The sequence below is a fragment of the Acartia tonsa genome, chromosome 12 (assembly GCF_053477335.1).
Source record: "Acartia tonsa isolate MP-2025a chromosome 12, ASM5347733v1, whole genome shotgun sequence".
Classification (NCBI taxonomy): Eukaryota; Metazoa; Arthropoda; class Copepoda; order Calanoida; family Acartiidae; genus Acartia; species Acartia tonsa.
The window spans coordinates 34,626,483-34,644,444 of record NC_137271.1 but is presented as its reverse complement, the minus strand read 5'-3'; the positions used below and the strand labels follow the sequence as shown (position 1 = coordinate 34,644,444).

The 17,962-nt window shown below is 29.4% G+C and overlaps 2 protein-coding genes across 2 annotated transcripts in view; one reads left to right on the top strand and one right to left on the bottom strand.

The window, feature by feature from the left end:
- Positions 1-6,254, top strand: part of LOC145334299 (uncharacterized) — a 68,459-nt gene extending 62,205 nt beyond the window's left edge. The window contains exons 16-20 of the mRNA XM_080179696.1: positions 2,857-2,955; positions 3,311-3,349; positions 3,488-3,581; positions 4,391-4,458; positions 5,157-6,254. Of these exons, the coding sequence (XP_080035822.1) occupies positions 2,857-2,955; positions 3,311-3,349; positions 3,488-3,581; positions 4,391-4,458; positions 5,157-5,267 (411 nt within the window). The 3' untranslated portion in view covers positions 5,268-6,254. The remainder of the gene's footprint in view (positions 1-2,856; positions 2,956-3,310; positions 3,350-3,487; positions 3,582-4,390; positions 4,459-5,156) is intronic.
- Positions 6,255-7,079: 825 nt separating this feature from the next.
- LOC145334298 (uncharacterized) lies at positions 7,080-11,283 on the bottom strand. The gene is made up of 5 exons (XM_080179695.1): positions 11,134-11,283; positions 10,302-10,448; positions 8,639-9,678; positions 8,003-8,164; positions 7,080-7,413 (listed from the first exon to the last, which is right to left on the bottom strand). The coding sequence occupies exons 1-3, from the start codon at positions 11,204-11,206 to the stop codon at positions 9,374-9,376; spliced, it is 525 nt and encodes a 174-aa protein (XP_080035821.1). The 5' UTR covers positions 11,207-11,283; the 3' UTR covers positions 7,080-7,413; positions 8,003-8,164; positions 8,639-9,373.
- Between the last annotated feature and the right edge of the window lie 6,679 nt (positions 11,284-17,962).

The window sequence follows — 17,962 nt, the reverse complement described above, 5'->3', positions numbered from 1 at the left end:
ATGATTGTATAAAACTTTTTAACAATTTATTTTAATGTGCAGAAGGGGTAATTTAGTTTATCATTATTGGAAATGTTGTTTGTCAATGTTGAGTATCATTTTATTCTCCCTATCCCTTTTTTCACACGTTTCATTTTGGGTTTTAGTATCAAATAATTCAGGAAAAAAGGAAAAAAATACAAGAGAAAGATTTTGGTATTTTTATGAAGAAAGGTATAAATTATATTTTATTTCATAAATCTTTAATTTAGACCAGAACAGGTTTAAGGCTATTTTACCCAGAAATATAGATACATACTTCTTCTTTTCAAATGTTAATTTTTAAAAATTTAACTAATTGTAATAAAAATGTTGTTACTAAGTATTGGATATTTATTCCTGGTCACTTTACTGTTAACTTCATCCATGAATATATTTTAGCCCCACGGGGAGTGTGTGAAATGTTTGTATGACCTTTTATCCCACGTAAATTAATTAAAGCATAATACTCATTTTTTTGTATTTATTTAAATTTTGATTTTTATTTATTTTGTAAAGTTTTTCATATATGAAAAATAGTTAAAGATATGTTTTTAGAAGGTATAGGGAAACATTTACTTTAGTATAATACATTTACTTTCTTAAGCATATAATTGTTGAATTAAAAATACATTTGTATTATTGCCATGCATAGTTAAGACTTTCAGACAAAGGTCTAAGGGAGTGGGAAGGCAGTAATCAAAACCACCCAATGACATCATTAAGATTCCTTGAAAATAATATTTGATAGAAATATTTATAGATATTTCTATTATTATAAGAATCACTTTTGTGTAATAATATTTTTTATTGGGTAACAGGAAACATTGGACGATTAAACTTAACATTTGTTGTGTGTATTTAAAACTTTAAAACAGTGTGGTTGACAAAACAGCACAAACGTACACAACTTTTTGCTTCACTCCTATTATTTCACATACCCACTTTGGCAATTATTTCTTTATGTGTTAGCACTTAGCCTTTCCATGTTCTGTCTATAACACAAGAAACCAAAATATTTTTTTTTCAATGTACTCTTTTTATTACTTTACAACAGCTAGAAGTTTTGTAGTTATGAAGGGACACTTGACAATAAATATTTGAGTTTAAAACAACAATTTATTAAATATCTTACTTTCAATTTCTTATTAACTTATTAAACTTATATTGGTTCAGCAGTTATCAAGATCTTATGCTACACACTAACAGACATATGTTACTTTCTTAAAAAGATTTAGCATTTTACAATTATCCCGGGGGCTGTGAGAGATAGAAAAATCGAAATATAGATACATAGAAAGATAGATAGATAGTCCGTTTGATGGATAAATAGATAGTTAGTAAGCTAGCTAGATAGATAGATAGATAGATAGTCCGTTAGATAGATAGATAGATAGTCTGTTAGATAGATAGATAGATAGTCCGTTAGATAGATAGATAGATTGATAGATAGATAGATAGATAGTCCGTTAGATAGATAGATAGATAGATAGATAAATAGATAGTCCGTTAGATAGATAGATAGTCCGTTAGATTGATAGATAGTTTGTTAGATAGATAGATAGTTCGTTAGATAGATAGATAGATAGTCCGTTAGATAGATAGATAGTTCGTTAGATAGATAGATAGATAGATAGATAGATAGTCCGTTAGATAGATAGTTCGTTAGATAGATAGATAGTCCGTTAGATAGATAGATAGATAGTCCGTTAGATAGATAGATAGATAGATATATAGATAGAAAATTTTGGTGAAATCAGTCCATAAACAAGGAATTTGAGTTTAGTGGTTCAGAGAGTCATTCTAGGTAAACTACGATATCAGATTTGTAATCTCCAATTAATATCCAGGTGAAAGGAAAAAAATTGGTTGAAATTGGTAAATAAACAAGAAAGTTGGATTTAATGGTTCAAATAGTCATTTTAGGTAAAGTACGATATAAAATTTGGAATCTCCAATGAATATCCAGGTGAAAGAAAAAAAATTGGTTGAAATTGGTCAATAAACAAGAAAGTTAGGTTTAATGGTTCAAAGATTCATTTTAGGTAAACTCCAACTAAACTAGAAGCGATCACGACAAGTTTAGTGATTTTTTAACTTAATAATTAGAAAAATTTATTTTTATTGATTTTCCCTTATTTAAAAAAAATTTCATTTTCCTCGAAATCTGAGAATGGTAATTAATCAAAGGAATTTATTGAAAAAATATATGTGAAAAAATCACTAAAATTTCAAAAAATCTTGAAGCCGGCTGCAATTTTATATATGGAGTTTTACTATATAAATACTAAGAAATTTTACTTAATAGCATATATTCTCTCTTTTTCGAAGCCACTTTTTTTCACAGCCGGCTTCAAAGTAATATATGTAGGTATTATTTGACAAAATTTCTTAAATTCCATTGTTATTTCATATCATTTATATAAAAAAAAATTTAAACCTTGTCCTATTATATAAAGTAGTAAGTTTTTTTGTCCCAATAACTACTGAACACATTGGGTTTTCTATTTTAGATCATCTCATGGTTTTAGGCTATTTTATTCTTAAATATTTTAATAGTTATTTCTCGCATCGTATTATAAACGGCTTTCCGCGGATATAGAAAGTACAAATATGAGATTAAAACTAGTTTTTTTAGCCCCGAGGTGCCAAAGGCACCGGCTAATAGTAGGCTAATAATACGATGCTAGACATAGTTTTTTCGTATGGATGAGAACCGGTTCCTATCCACCGGATTCGAATGAATACGAGAAAAGATATTTCTAGCCTCTCTCGGCCCCTTTAAAAAAGAGCCCCTAGTATACTTTTAAAGGAGTTTTAAAGGTATTTTATTTTTAGAATCAACTATCTGCCTGCCAAACTTGTGGTAAACCAGTTGAAGGCAAATTACTGAAGCTATCTGACAAAGTATTCCACCCTGACTGCTTTAATTGTACGGTAGGTTTGCTCCTTTAGGATTAATTATAAGAAATATTTTTGTTCTATGGTAATTATCGTCAAAATCTTGAAGCTATCTATATTAAAGTAGAACGATGTCTGTCCATCTATCTGTCAGTCCTCGGTAACCACTCAACCGATTGGGCTCAACACTTCAGGAAAATATCGCTACAGATTCTCTGGTGGTTTTAAGCTATTTTTTTGGAAGTGTGGGAAACAAATGGCCTCCTCAAAATATAATTGTAATTGTTTAAAATTACAGTTTCTGTAATTAAAAAGTTAGATCGTCCTTGTATGAAACCTCACACTAGATTTATATATAAAGTCAGTTTAGTTTATTTTTTTTAAATTTTAGGTTTGCAACAAGAATCTAGCAGGAGTTGCTTTTACCCAGGTAAACTATCCCCTAAAATATTTAGAAATATTTTTTTGTAAATCAGAGAAATAAAGGTCTAGTAGTTAGCAAGATCTTTCGTTGTAAACAGACCGACATGCGTGATGTTACTTTTATCTAACATATTAACTTTTGCAGGATGACGCCAAAAAAGTTCACTGTACCGAGTGTTTCCAAAAGAAGCATGCGAGCATTTGTACTGGTTGCGGATTTGCCATCATCCCAGAAAAAGGTTGGGATTTTTTACACTTTAGCTAAATAAATAGTTATAAAAAAAAATAAAAAGTATGACAGAATATATAAGTAATGAAGCGCAAAAAATCATGGATGGACAAACGGACAAAGTGAGTAATATAGAAATGTTCACTGATCAGTTGTTAAAAATGAAATAGAAAGAGAGAAAATATAAAAATATAAAAATCACGAAACCTTTATAAAATAGATATTTATGTTTTTTAAGAATGACCGACAGACTGACGAAAAAAGTAAATTATATACTTAATGCTTATTGGAACAGTGAAATATCAACAAAAATTTTCATACGAAGTAGCGGGTTTTGTTGTATTTTCACAGTAACTTGATAGGTTATTTTAGGTTAGGTAAATGTTCATGATTGCCCCGCATGGTTAGTAAATTGGCTCCGTAGGGTTAGTTAGAAAAGGTACTGCGAAATAAGATGAAACCCTTTCCATGATCCTATTAATTTAGTCGGATTGTTCCTTTACTATGTTTCTTTGGTCTAATTAAGAAATGTTCATCTAGATTCTTTACACAGAGAGAGAGTGAGGGGAAAATGGGCTGTTTAATACACTAGTCCCCAAAGTTTCATATAACGTTTTCATATTCGTTGGCCTAACACTTTTAGGCAATTTTGATTGTTAAGTTCATTCGGTTGAGTGTTCAATCGTTTCAACCACTAATTTTAATCAACTGAAAGGGTAATTATAGGTAATTATATGTATCATCAATAGGGATGCTCATCAATTTAGCGGCCATTGTCTTATCCCTTTAGATCCCTGCTATTTACCCCAATTATTTCAGGTGAAACAACAGCTGAAAGAATCCGCGTCCAAGGCAAGGATTTTCATCCTAAATGCTTCAAATGTGAGGTAACATTTTAGATAAATACTCTGGCAAAATAGCTTTTCTTCAAATGCAAATTGCGTTATAGGAATAAATTTTCTACTTGTAAGGGTAGCTCTTATAGTTTATTTATGCCTATCGGATTGTCATATTGATTTTAAATTTTGCATAATGAATCCTGTAACAGTAATTTACAATTGTGAAAGCACAGCATTTTATCTTTTAACCATTACGTCCATTTGAAATATGTTTTGGTTACATTTGGTGATATTATTTCATTACCCATTTCTTTGTTTTTTTTAACGTGTTAATTTCTAGGTCGATTAGACATTATGTCAAAAGTGAAGTATCTATATATTAAGGTGTCAAAAATGTCAAAATAATTAATTATATCCGCATTACGCATTCTCAATTTGCTAATGTTCGTTTGTCTGGCCATCTAATTAATTTATTGAGCTTTGCGATTATTTATGTTGTCATCCTTATTTTATTAAACCATTTATCTAGGAATAAGTACATAAATATAGAAGTATAATCTAGACAACTAGCTGGCCCAAATGGTGGGGACCCTTTTCGTCATCTAGGAAATTGGTTTTGGTTCTTTTGTAGGAACTCGCCTTTGCATATATTCCCGATGCTATTAGCTAATTTCAAAGACCCAATGAAAAATCAGGACGGAGCTACATATAACCCATGCCTCTCTTATTTTACTTTAATAATCTAGGATTGTGGTCTGAAATTTGACAGCAGAACGCCTGGCCACGAGTGCTACCCACTGGATACAGCTTTCCTCTGCAGAGTTTGTAACCTAGCCAGGTGTAATAAGGCTACATAAGCCAGAAATTGTCTTAAAATTATTTAGGGATAGCCAGGGAGGAGGAGATAATTTAAAGTAATTTATACTATTCCCCAAGGTTTTATAAACACGATCTCACATAAGTTGACTTTAAAACTTGATTCGGTTGTACAATATAGTTCTTCAGTGTCCAAATTTTTCCACCAGTAATTGCAATCTGTAAAGGGGGAATTTGTATATCGTAATTGGGGGTGAACATCATACGAATGGCAAATTGTGTTAATAAACTTTGGGGGGCAGTATAACCTACAGATTAATGTTTACATGATCTTTAAAAAAATAAAAGAATATGAATTTTTTATTTATAGGATTAAAAAGTTTATTAATTGATTTTTAATTTTTTTTATTGAAGATCTATGTATGATAATGGTTAAATTCTACCTATAAATTTATGTATTTTGAAGCATAATTGTACTAAATATCATATTCTTATTCTTTTTCTAATTTTTTTATGTTTTTAAAACATTTAGATGATGTCTAACTAGTCAAGAAATTAAATTTTTTATACTTTAAACAGTATTTTGAATAATTTTTGTATTTAAAATAATGTAAAACAATTTTAATTTTTGAGCTTTAGTTTATTAAATAAGTATTATTATATATTAAATATTATTAAAAAATAGTTGCTTTTGTAAAAAGTTTAACATTTGCAAATATATTTTAAAATAACATATCATAAATATAGAGGAAGAGATATATTGCATCTTTAAAAAAAACTTATATATTCTGACAGTTTTAAAAATCACTATTAGGACATAAATGGTAAAGCTTTATATTTTGAAAGAAAAGTTGAGGCATAAAGTTTTATTCTGGTGCTATTTTTCTCTTCTTATAAAAATATTGTAGTTTCAAAGCACTAAGATGGCATTCAAATTTAATGTATTCTAAAAATTAATATTTATATTGTATTTTAATGTTATACAATTTATAATATTTTATACTTTCGAATAAATTTTTATAGTTATATCAAAGTGTTTTTTTACATTCTACATATTTTATAAGATTTGTCTATTAATTGGGGTGGTAGATTGATTCCTAGATTTTTAAGTTTTCGTGATTTTCTCAATTTTTCATATTCAGGATTGACGGCTGAAATTACGAGGGAATGAATATACTCATATTCTACATATTTTCATCAAGTTTCATTAAAATTTGTTCATAATTGCGGTGCTAGATCTATTCCCAGATGTTTTAAGTTTTCGTGATTTTAAAGGTTGCGTTATATTAAAGGTTTCGTGATTTCCTTATTTTTTGTATTTAATTGTTTTTAGTTTTTTTATTGTAATATACTGTTTTATAGTAATTTTCCGATATCTATTCATGATTTTTGAGCTTCGCTACTTATGGATGTTGTCTTCCTTGTTCTAAAATTTGATTAGGGTGGGGGGCATTTTTTTGGAAGAGTTATTTTAAAATGACATTTTAGGTAGATGAAAGATTGAATTACGTCAGCTAGAAGCAATGAGCTTATTTTGGTTTCAAGATAGTGATTGTTTTTTTACATGATTAATCGCTTATTCTCTTACCTACTGTTCTTTCTTCCATGTTTTTCTTTCATTGCTACTTATTAAATCGTTATCCTTGTTATTAAATGGTAAAAATATATTCTCCTTTATAGTGAAGCTTCTTATAGATCCAGAGACGGATTTTAACTATTTTTGGTGAAGGTATCTCAACCCTCCCTATAAAAAATGACCCAGGCCAAAGAATTGTTTTTCTCTTTTCTTTTTATAACTTAAAATGAAAATGGAAGGTCGTCATCTCCCCCCCCCCCCCACAAAAAAAGTCTTCTAGGGGCATAGCCGCAAGCAATATATATATTTCAATTTATAAAAGAATTTAAAGTTAGGACAAGAAAGAATTTAATCTACAATTAAATCAGAATCATAATATTTAGCTAAATAATTTTGGTTCCAACCAATCTTTCCACAAGTAACTATCTCAATGAATAGATTATTAGTCCACCTCTGTCGAAGAGCAGCATTAAAACTACCATCATTGCCAACGGTCGCATTAAAAAGAAAATAATTATTTTCAAACACATAATTTTTATTCTGATAATTATTCTGCTTCTTCTTTAGTTCAAGCCAGAGTCCATTCTTGTTCAGTTGAAGCGTTTTATTTTCTATAAAGGTTTGCAAATGTTTTCATTTAAATCTGTTAAGACCTTTTTCATGTGCTAGCAAAGTGATTTCTGCTATTTGTAGCGACTTGGCTGTGTTAATATTGCCGACGCTATTAATTGATTTTCAAATACTCTAATCTTAAAACAATAGAAGCAAAGCTGTTTGAAATTATATAGGTAAAAAAGGGCAAAACAAAAAGTGGAAAAATAAAGAAGAAAAGGGTTGAAAACAAAAAGATAAATATCTACTCTAATATAAACAACAAGGATGACAACATCCATCATAAGCGAAGCACAAGAAAATCGTGAATGGGAATACGAAAAGTCTATCTTTGTGTAGCTTAAAATCACGCTGACCACTTAAACAATATGATTCTTCTTTTCGAGGAAACTTCTCTTAGGTCATGGAAAGGTTTAAAACAATTTTGGGAAAGGATACCTCCAACACCTCAAGAGAAATCACCCTCTTAAAAAAAACCACCCTCAATTGTTTTTAATACTGAAATTTAAATTAGAATGTCGACCCCCCCCCCCCCCCCTCTTCCTAAAGTGCCCCTAAAGGCCTTTCATGACATTTACAAGACCTTGCCTTTTTCTAAGTTTTGTAAAACAACTCCAATAGGTTTGCATTGTGTCATCATTTGTTGTTCCTCATTGCTGCAGCCACAGCACCTACGCAAATATGGATCCACAAAGCTGTCAATCTCTTGCAGAAGATATGTGGGAGGAGGAGGTAATTTCATGAAGCATTCTAAACAAACAAAAATATTTTATCAGTTATCAATAGTTTATTTCACTAAAGTGACCACGCGCCTATAGGTTTCTAGAGGCAAATGAGAGTAGCCGGGGTATCGAGTTTACCCTCCGCTTAACATTATAACTTTTAAAAAGAAAATAAAAACATTTTTAGGGGTCCAATAGTTAGCGAGTTCAGACATCCTGTTAATTATATATAAGGATTTGTCGACAGTTTTGCCCCAAAACCCTATTAAAAGATAATCAAGGCTGAAGTCATAAATTGTATATAATGGACATTGGACATGTGTACTTTTTTTTTGTAAAGATTATAAGATTCATAAATTTAACCTAACTGTTTTAGGAATCATCATGCTAAGTTTGAAATTGATAGGATAATTCTAACATTTTTAATTAATGAATAGAGCTAACTGTTACGGACGGACGGACCTACCGTACTTATAGAAGAGCCTCGCTTTTAAAAAAAAACCTGCGCGTTGTAGATATGTCAGTAATATGAAGGTGCATATAAATCGTAATAATGATAATAACATTCTTCTGAAATATAAATTAGTTATGTAACGTATCGTACTATAGACAGTTTTCTTTGGATATTAAAATAAAAATATAAGAATAACTAACAAAACTGGTATTAATTTCATGATTTTTATATTCGGCATATCGTGGCTAAAAAACTGGTTTTAATCTTAATGTTGTACATTTTATGTCCGGGCCGCGGAAAGCTGTTAATAACACTATGCGAGAAATAACTATTATAATAGAGTCAAATATTAATGTTATTAGTTATTGTTTAAAATATCATATTTCTATTTAATAAAAATATTACTATTAAATTAAGTTTGATTTTATCAACAAGAATAAGGATGAAATTCATAAGTATTCAGTACTACAGTATTTAGGGGAAAATAAATATAAAACAAGGATGACAACATGTTTAAGTAGCAAAGGACAAAAAGTAATAGATAAGGTACTACAGTCAAAGTAATCGGTCGGGCACTGAAACTCTCCTCCTTTTTTAAAAAGTAAATTGAAATAAGTGGAAAGGGTAGTTTTTTTGGTATTTTGATAATCTGCGGGTGCCCTAGCAATGCTGTCCTCTGCGGGGCTACCTAGATGGCAATAAACCCAACCGAACAAAAATAAAAAAAATCCTTATTTTCAGCATTGAGGCAAAGAGGGGAAACAACTGCAGTTCAATTGATAATCAATATCTCATCTTTTCCCAGGTCTCAGAATATTTCAGAAAAAAATTTGTCGTGCTATTGCGGTCTCTACTTGTACATTCCAATATCTCAAACTTTTCTTTGTGTAGGTACTGTTGGTGATAGTACTGATGCCGGCGAGACTTTTCCCAATATACTTGATACTGCTGCGTCCAAGGATTAGCTCTGGCCATAAACATGGTATCATTGTTGTAATATTGATATACAAATTGTCTCCTGTATCTACGTGGTTTACCATTTATCACAAGCTTTGGTCCACCATACCAAAGATCAAGCTCTTTTTTACCTAAGATTATAAATTTTACCTGATTATTTTAAAGATTATGTTTATAAGGGAAGAAATTCAGGAATTTAAGGGACAAGACAATGGACTACATTGCTGTTCAACCCTACTAAAAAAGGAACTTTGGACAAAAAAATAAATACCCAGAAAGTAAAAGAAATCACAAAACCTTTTTACATAAAATTCCTATTGCTTTTTACAGCATGTGTGTCGAATCGACAGACCAAATAAATTATAAATGTCTAAAGTCTAAACAATATTGTAAAAACCACTGAAATACTATTCAAGAACATACGATAATTTATAGGACTTGATTATGGAGATGCTTCGCATTTAACCTTGAACCCTGTTGTATCAAAATTAGTATTCAAAAAACCAGATAAATAAGATAGAAATTGTAAAAAGTTAAAAATAACATGTTTTAAATAGACGTACGGGCTTTCTGGTGACAATTATAGACTTGCTTTCCAAATCGTACCTACTTGATAAAGGAATCACCATGCAAAGTTTAAAACCTATACCACAATTCAAAGTCTAAATTAACGAAAAGAGCAAACCATTACGGACGTACGGACGGACCGACCCTAATTATAGAGTAGTGTTGCTACTAAAAAAAATTTACTTGCCTTGTAGTAAGAGGTATCTATTGAGTGTAACCTGATAGCAGGCTCTGATAGTATTATCACATCCACAACAGTCAGCCAGTCTATAATACCCTGTCTGCTGAGAATTTAACACGAGAAAGGGATCCAAGCAGGGAAAAAACTCACATTCTAAACAGATAAAAAACTTAAGAAAAGGAAACAGAACCCGACCCTTCCCTGCCTCAGTTTTTTTATTAGGACGAAAGGAACCTCATTAATTACCTCATACGGGCAAGGATGCTGTCCATGACACTCAAATGCCAGGTCCGACAACCCAGGATAACTAAGGGGAGCTAAATGTCTTATTTTCTGTCTAAACACCCGCGTTATTAGGTTAAATAAAACCCACCAGACAACCAAATATTTTATTGCACGATCTTTGTCTGAGAAGTCCTAAATGTACATGGTAATGAGTTAAGCCTGTTTTGGCCCAAGGTATTCCCCCCACTCTAACTATTAATGTTGTGCACCTAACATATTTGATACTTATTACTTAGCCCCAAATCAAATAATCTACATATATTGACTGACGGACGGACAGACAAAGTGAATTGTAGAGTATACATAAACATTTTAACACTTTCTTATATCAAATAATTAGTAAAAAATTTGCTGATGTTGTCTTTTAGTAAGTTTACTCATAGATACAGTAACTTTCTCTGGGTTCCATTGGAATTCAGCCCATGTGGGATTCAACCCACATAATTCAGCCCAGCGGGATTCAACCCAACGGAATTCAGCCCACATGGAATTCAACCCACAGTATTCAGCCCATATGGGACTCACATTTCACAACAAAAATGTGGGTTTTTACCAGGTTTTACTTTTGCCTCAGTCCTTCTGCCCATCAGTGACAACAAAATCAAAAGCAATCTTGTACTGTTCATTTTACTATCTATGGAAAACTTTCTATGATACGATGCAATAGATAAATATTACGTCTTTAACAAAAATTAAGGTAAGATTTTTTATGTGTTAGTAATTATGATAGAATTGAATAACTTATAATGAAAAACTCTATTGATATGATTTCAACATAATTTATTTATAATATCATATTTCTGTTTTTATAATAATATTTTAATAATAATAAGAATGTAAAATAGATTAAGGTAAAATAAAAAAGCAGTAATGACTACATCCATATGCAGATAGAAGCTGAGTTGTCTTGGGAATCTTCACCTAAATTTCAGATGTTTATGCTAAATAGTATCTAAGAAAATATTAAAATCACAAAACCTTTTTGCAACAATCCAACAAAGCTGAAAATTTACGAAACCTATTTAAAAAATTTAGTAACTTTTTTTATAAAAAAAACAAACATAATTTCTGTAGTTATAAGGTCGACATAAGTTTGAAAACATTTTAAAATATGATAGCATAGACCCTTGAAATTGCATATAGAGAATTTCGACAGTTATTTTCAATAAAAAAAATTAGGATTGTAATATTTATTAGCTAGTCATACTTATTAAGGAGATAGGTACACCTAATCGGGGAAGAACAAGCATTGCATATATATTTTATCTAAATATATATATTTTATCTCTCAATAATTTAACTGACTAAAAGACCAACACTTCTTAAAATTTTATTACAACAAGGATGATAACATTCATATGAATCGTAGCTAATAAATCATTACAAAAAAGTAACTGAATGACTTTTTTTCTGTGTGTATGTATGACACTTGTGTGTAACGTATGATCCCACTAACCGCGTAACCGATATGATTTTCCTATGCAGTGTAGCTTCTTACAGGCCCAAGAAGATATATATGGAACATATATGATTATGGGTTAACAGAACATAATAACATTCACTACAAAATTTAGTCAACTACCTTTTATAGAAGCCGAGAAATGCTTGTAAGTCACGTGAGTTATAAAAAAATAAACCGTCTATCTAATATAGCTGTAGAGAAATTATTTATACTCAAAAACATTTCAGACATGCGGACGGATGGACATTTGGAATTACCGAATAATAACACAATAATATCTTTAAACGCTGCTCGGTTAGACGCTTGACATTATAACGTAAAATTGCATTATAATAATGCACAATAATAAGCATAATAAAAGTTAATTAATTAATGTCAACTAAAGCGGTGTACATTTACATCCACAAAGAGTGATATTTTTGAAATATACATTATTCTGTTTATATAAAGTAGTAAGTTTTTTTTTGTATTTAGCTAAAGATTTCAATAACTTTTGAACCAATTTTAGGGAAGCTTCACTTATGTCCCGGAAGGGTTTTTGGCTATTTTATTGTTATGTATTAGAAAGGTTTTATTCCATTTTTCTGTCCTTCACTAACTCTTTGAAATAGAACCCCTAGATGCAAGGGGCGCATCAGCTAGTAGCAAATAAATTAGAGTAGATGAAGGGAACAGTTTGCGCTGTTGTAATAATATGCGGTTGATTATGAGATTGTGTGGTATTTATGCGGAAGTGAATGTATACCAATATAACTTACAATAGATTAAATGTTTAGACTTGTAAAAAAAATGAGGGGGGGGGGAGGTTAAACTATGTACCATGCTTATAAAGTTGCGCTTTTATTAATCTACATGCAGCCTTATCCTATTTTCCAATTTAATTATGATTTAGAAATTTATAAGAATAATGGCAGAAAATAAATAAATCAATACTGTTTTACTTCAATTTTCTACGTAATTCTATTATTACAATAAAGTCATTTTCTAAAGAGAACAGCTATAGGAGCTTTATAGGCGAGCTTTTATAAGCTAAGGGGTAGGGGGTTTAAATGAAATTTTTGGGTGGTCTTTATACTAAAATTAATAAAAAAAGAACCGTTTGCCTTGGTCAAGCTTAATAACATTATCTATAATAGTACAAGGGCTCTGTATTCCAAGGGGGGATATATTTAAAAACTAGCATAAAACTATCCTTATATATTAAGTAACTAAATATACTTCTATAATTTGACTATTATAATCACGCAACCTTTCCTTTATTATCTTTTCTTATTCTTGTGGTTCAAGTTCCACCCGGCCCATGAATTAATTCATAAAAACTCTGTTTGGGGATAGGAAAAGGGCAGAAAATAGCCTAAAACAACCCCTCAGTTATGTAGAGCTTAAGATCAGTTGTTATCGAGATCTTTACAGACAAACAATCTTAATAGCACTTTACCTCTATAATTGTTAATTTCTATTTGATTTGTTATGCATCGCTTTTATGGATGCATTATTCTTGTTTATTATTTAAAATGGAACATTTTTGTAAAATTCTAATACAAATACGTAAATATAATGATTTATACATATAATAAATAAAAACATATTTAATTTAGAGGAAAAATAAGTTGTAATGTTGAAATTGGGAACTGTCATCTGAAATAACTTTTTCTCTCAAACATTTTCAGCCAACAATAACAGCGCACCTACCCTATAATCATCAAATATTCTACAGCAATCTATCAATGATTCAATAGTGTCCAGTAGACCGTCGGGATAGCTTACAATCCGCAGTTAAGCTGCCTTTTCTTAAAAACTGAATCCGCAATAACAATGTTTTGCTTAAATTTCATATTTATTTTCTAGCTTCTCGCCCCTAGCATCTAGGTACTCTGTAAGGGGTAAGAAGGGAACAGAAAAATAGCCTAAAACTATCCCAGGATATATTTGAAGCTTATCTAAAATCGAGAACTTAATCAGTTCTGAAGTTATCGAAATCTTAAGTTTCAGACAAAAACCCTTACTGCTTTATATAATAGGATAGATGTAGGGTCCATAAACACCCTTCTCATTGCTGCGACAAGAGATGGCTTATGTAGGCAATGGGAAAGTTTTAGGCTATCTATATTCACAATTCTTAATATTTTTTATTAATTTCTTTCCCAATCCTTAAAGATATGTAATTACGACATAAATAGTAAATATGAATGAGAAAATTTGTAATATTGTTATAGATATTACGTTTGTGAGCAAAGATTTATGGCAGATCTCCTAAAAAACAGCAAAAATTTTCATTGATATTTCAACAAAAATAATGTTGTAGATAAATATTTATAGTATGGTAGCATAAAGAATTGTTTACGGATACAAATATTAAAGGATTATTTATTGTTTTGTTCTCGAATAAAACCGATAAATTTCACCTTTTTAGCTTCAAATAAGTACTGAGGTGGTTTTAGGCTATGCTACTTCTAGATATAAGTCTTGAAATGGTTTCAGGCTATTTTTTTAGTCCTTTAAATAAGTAGACCTAGTTGCTCGGCGCTCATCTGTCAGTTCTAATAAAGGGGTATCGTAACCCTACACAACCCACTTAAAATAGCTTAAAACAATCTCAAGACCAATACTAAGCTTTCTTTAAAAGGTAGACTGTTTGACTCCTTCTAATTACAAGATTTTAATCAAGCTGATTGAGCTATTGTTGTTGGATCGTAAAAACATAAATTTAGAATTTGCGTGAAATATGTATAATTTATGGGAATTATTGTTACAACAATATTTGTCATACTTGTTATATGTAGCATATGTCATTATTAGAATAGCTTCATTTGGTGGATATAGATTTCTAGATGTAAAACCTATAAATATCACTATCCACATTCTCGCATTTGTGGATCCAAAAACTTTTCAGGACTTTAATAATTCTTGATTTGGTATCACAACTTGACAAACTTTGAAATTTTCCTATAAAGTAATTGTAACCTATTTAAAGGGTAATTTTGTTTTACATAATTCGGTATATATAGATTCCCTGAAATTTAGTAAAATGTGGAGGGCTATTCTTGTTTTACGTTTTTATTTTTGAAAAGATTTTCGCCATAAAAATCTATTTGCAAAATTCATTTCCTATTTCGAATGAGAAGGAAAATTTGCTAAGGTTTTTACAGAAATCAACACTGAAATGGATATGTAGACTGAAAAACAAGACTATTAAAGTTGATGAGTTACAAACCATTTGATTACACGGCTGTTATATCAGAGTTTTTGCATACTAAATAATTATGTGATTTATTAACTTTTATTATTTAATTTTTTAAAACTTATGTCTCTAAATACCGCACGGTTGGACCCTCAGATGTCAAAACTTTATTTTAGTGTTTGGCCAAAATGACTTAGCAATTGTATCTGTAAGTACGTCTAATAACACCCTTTGCTATTTTTAAAATCCTAGAAAATTTTTTTTGCAAGAAAATTGCATAAATTCGCAACCTTTTTTAGAACCACTACATAAAATATAAAATCCTTATTACAAAAAATATCCTTTTTACAAAAAATATCAATAATTACTTTAAATTAAACCTGAAAGAAAAAAAAATCTCATTACACGTGTTAATTTGCATGTTTTAGGTCTTTTTTTGAGAAAAGTATAACTTCCACATTTTTGACAATAATATATTTTTTTAACATTTCAAAGTAAAATATAATAAAACTTAAACGATTTTTCTTGAATTATCAGTTGAAAATTTCATCAAACATGCAATTTAAGTGATGAAAATTTAATAAAATCATTTTTTGAATGTTTAGAATTACCAATTTTCTACATTTAAAACAAAATGTTAACAAAATTTAAAAACATTTTAACATATAACTTCAAAAATCAATAACATTTTATAAAAAGATGTTTCAAAAAATAAATCATTAAAAGGTATTAAAATGCATTTGAAATTACTTAAAATTAAAACGAGAACATCTTTTTACATTGTATTCTGTGTAATAGAGTTTAAATGACATGATTAGTGAATGAAATATTTCCTAAACTCATTAAGCCTTTTTGTGACTATATTAAAAATAATTTATTTTGTTTTATATTGTTTTTTTATTCAAATATTTGACAAAATTTTCCCTACGTCAATAAAATAAAGTCAGTTTTTTACTGTTTCCAGGTTTTTCTTTATAATTATAACAATTAAATATAATACAGCATGACCCTCAAAAAAGTATTTTTAAGCATCTGCAGCCGTTATTTCTCAATGAATTATTAAAAAATGCATATGTCCTTGTTCTCTATAGTATTCCACGTAAGTAGATATAAAAATATTTTTTTTACCTCCATTAACACCGGAGATTTTTAGTGCTAAAGTTTTGAAAAAGTGACTGAGGAAAAAGTAACTTTTAACATGAAACGACTTTTTTAGCAAAATTAAGCTAGAAATCCTTTTATTTTTGTTACTAGCAGAAACTTTATACAAAATGAAATAAAAAATATAGTTTTTGAGTAAAAAGCATTTTTTTACACATATTTTTTGAGTCTTTTTAGTTTAATGATATTTTGAAAAACTTACTTATTAGGCAAAATTGTTTAAGATTTAAAAACCAAATAAATCTCTATGAATATAGCAAGAAAATTGTTTTTGTTTCACAATCCTAACTTTAATAACAAAAAAGTTATAAAGAAAATAAGAATAAACATAATGATTTTTTAGTCTAAAAAGCTTAATTTACCCCCTATTAAATAATTGAGATGTCAGAAAAGTAGGCGGAGCAACTGTCATAATTAATCCTTTTCTATAAATAAGGGTTAATAAATAACCTAAAATTTGCAAATAATCAATTCATTCAGTAGTATTTTTTGCCATTAAAAATTGATATTTTTTGGTGGAATAAAAAAGAAATATTTAGTTACCTTGTTTTTCTTTGTGTCTCATTATTCAGTTGCCAGAAAAACATAATATAACCATCCAAAAAATAAGAGAAACAAAAAAAAATTCTTTTTCTCAGACACTTTTTCAAAACTTTAGCTCTAAAAATCTCCGGTGTTAATGGAGGTAAAAAAAATATTTTTATATCTACTTACGTGGAATACTATGGAGAACAAGGACATATGCATTTTTTAATAATTCATTGAGAAATAAGGGCTGCAGATGCTTAAAAATACTTTTTTGAGGGTCATGCTGTATAAATCTTCATTATCTTTTATTTGAATTATCATACACATTAAAATGTAAAGTATAAGCTAGAATAGCTCAACGAATATTTTAATGACATTATATCAAAATAATTCCTTTTAAATATCACACAACATATGATTGGGAAGTATAGCCATTTCTTGGAGGTATAATATTTACAAAAATACCATTAATTCTGTTTTTATCAGAAGTTAAAAGAATTGAACAATTCTAAAACAATGGTTGGCTGTCTAGATATTGAGTACACTAAGACTACGGCTCTGTTCTATTGAAATAACGTTGCAAAAAGAGGGGTTCTGAAAGTAATCTACCTAATTTTTTTTAAAGAACCAACAAGTACTGTCAGTATCTTTTTTCTTGTAATCTAGCAGACAATCAAATCATAACACAATTTTCATGATAAAATATTCAGGTTTCTACTTCACATTTTAAAAAATATACTGATCAATAAAATGTTCAAAATTTTACTTTGTACTAATTGAAAAAATATGTTGTAATTCTTATTTTAAAGTTACATTTTTATCCCTGACAAAATCATAGACGACTTTTAAAGGCATCTTATCTAAACTTTTTGAAGAAAAACTTAAAAACGTTAATTAAGTATGAAAACTATTTTCTTCGATTTTTCTGAAGTTATTATCGCATTCTATGGGTTTTTTATTATCATTTACTTATATCGAAAGTGCCTAACATTGTACCCTAACTTATTCATTTAATAAAAAACCAACCGTGTATACCGTTGAGGTCAGCAA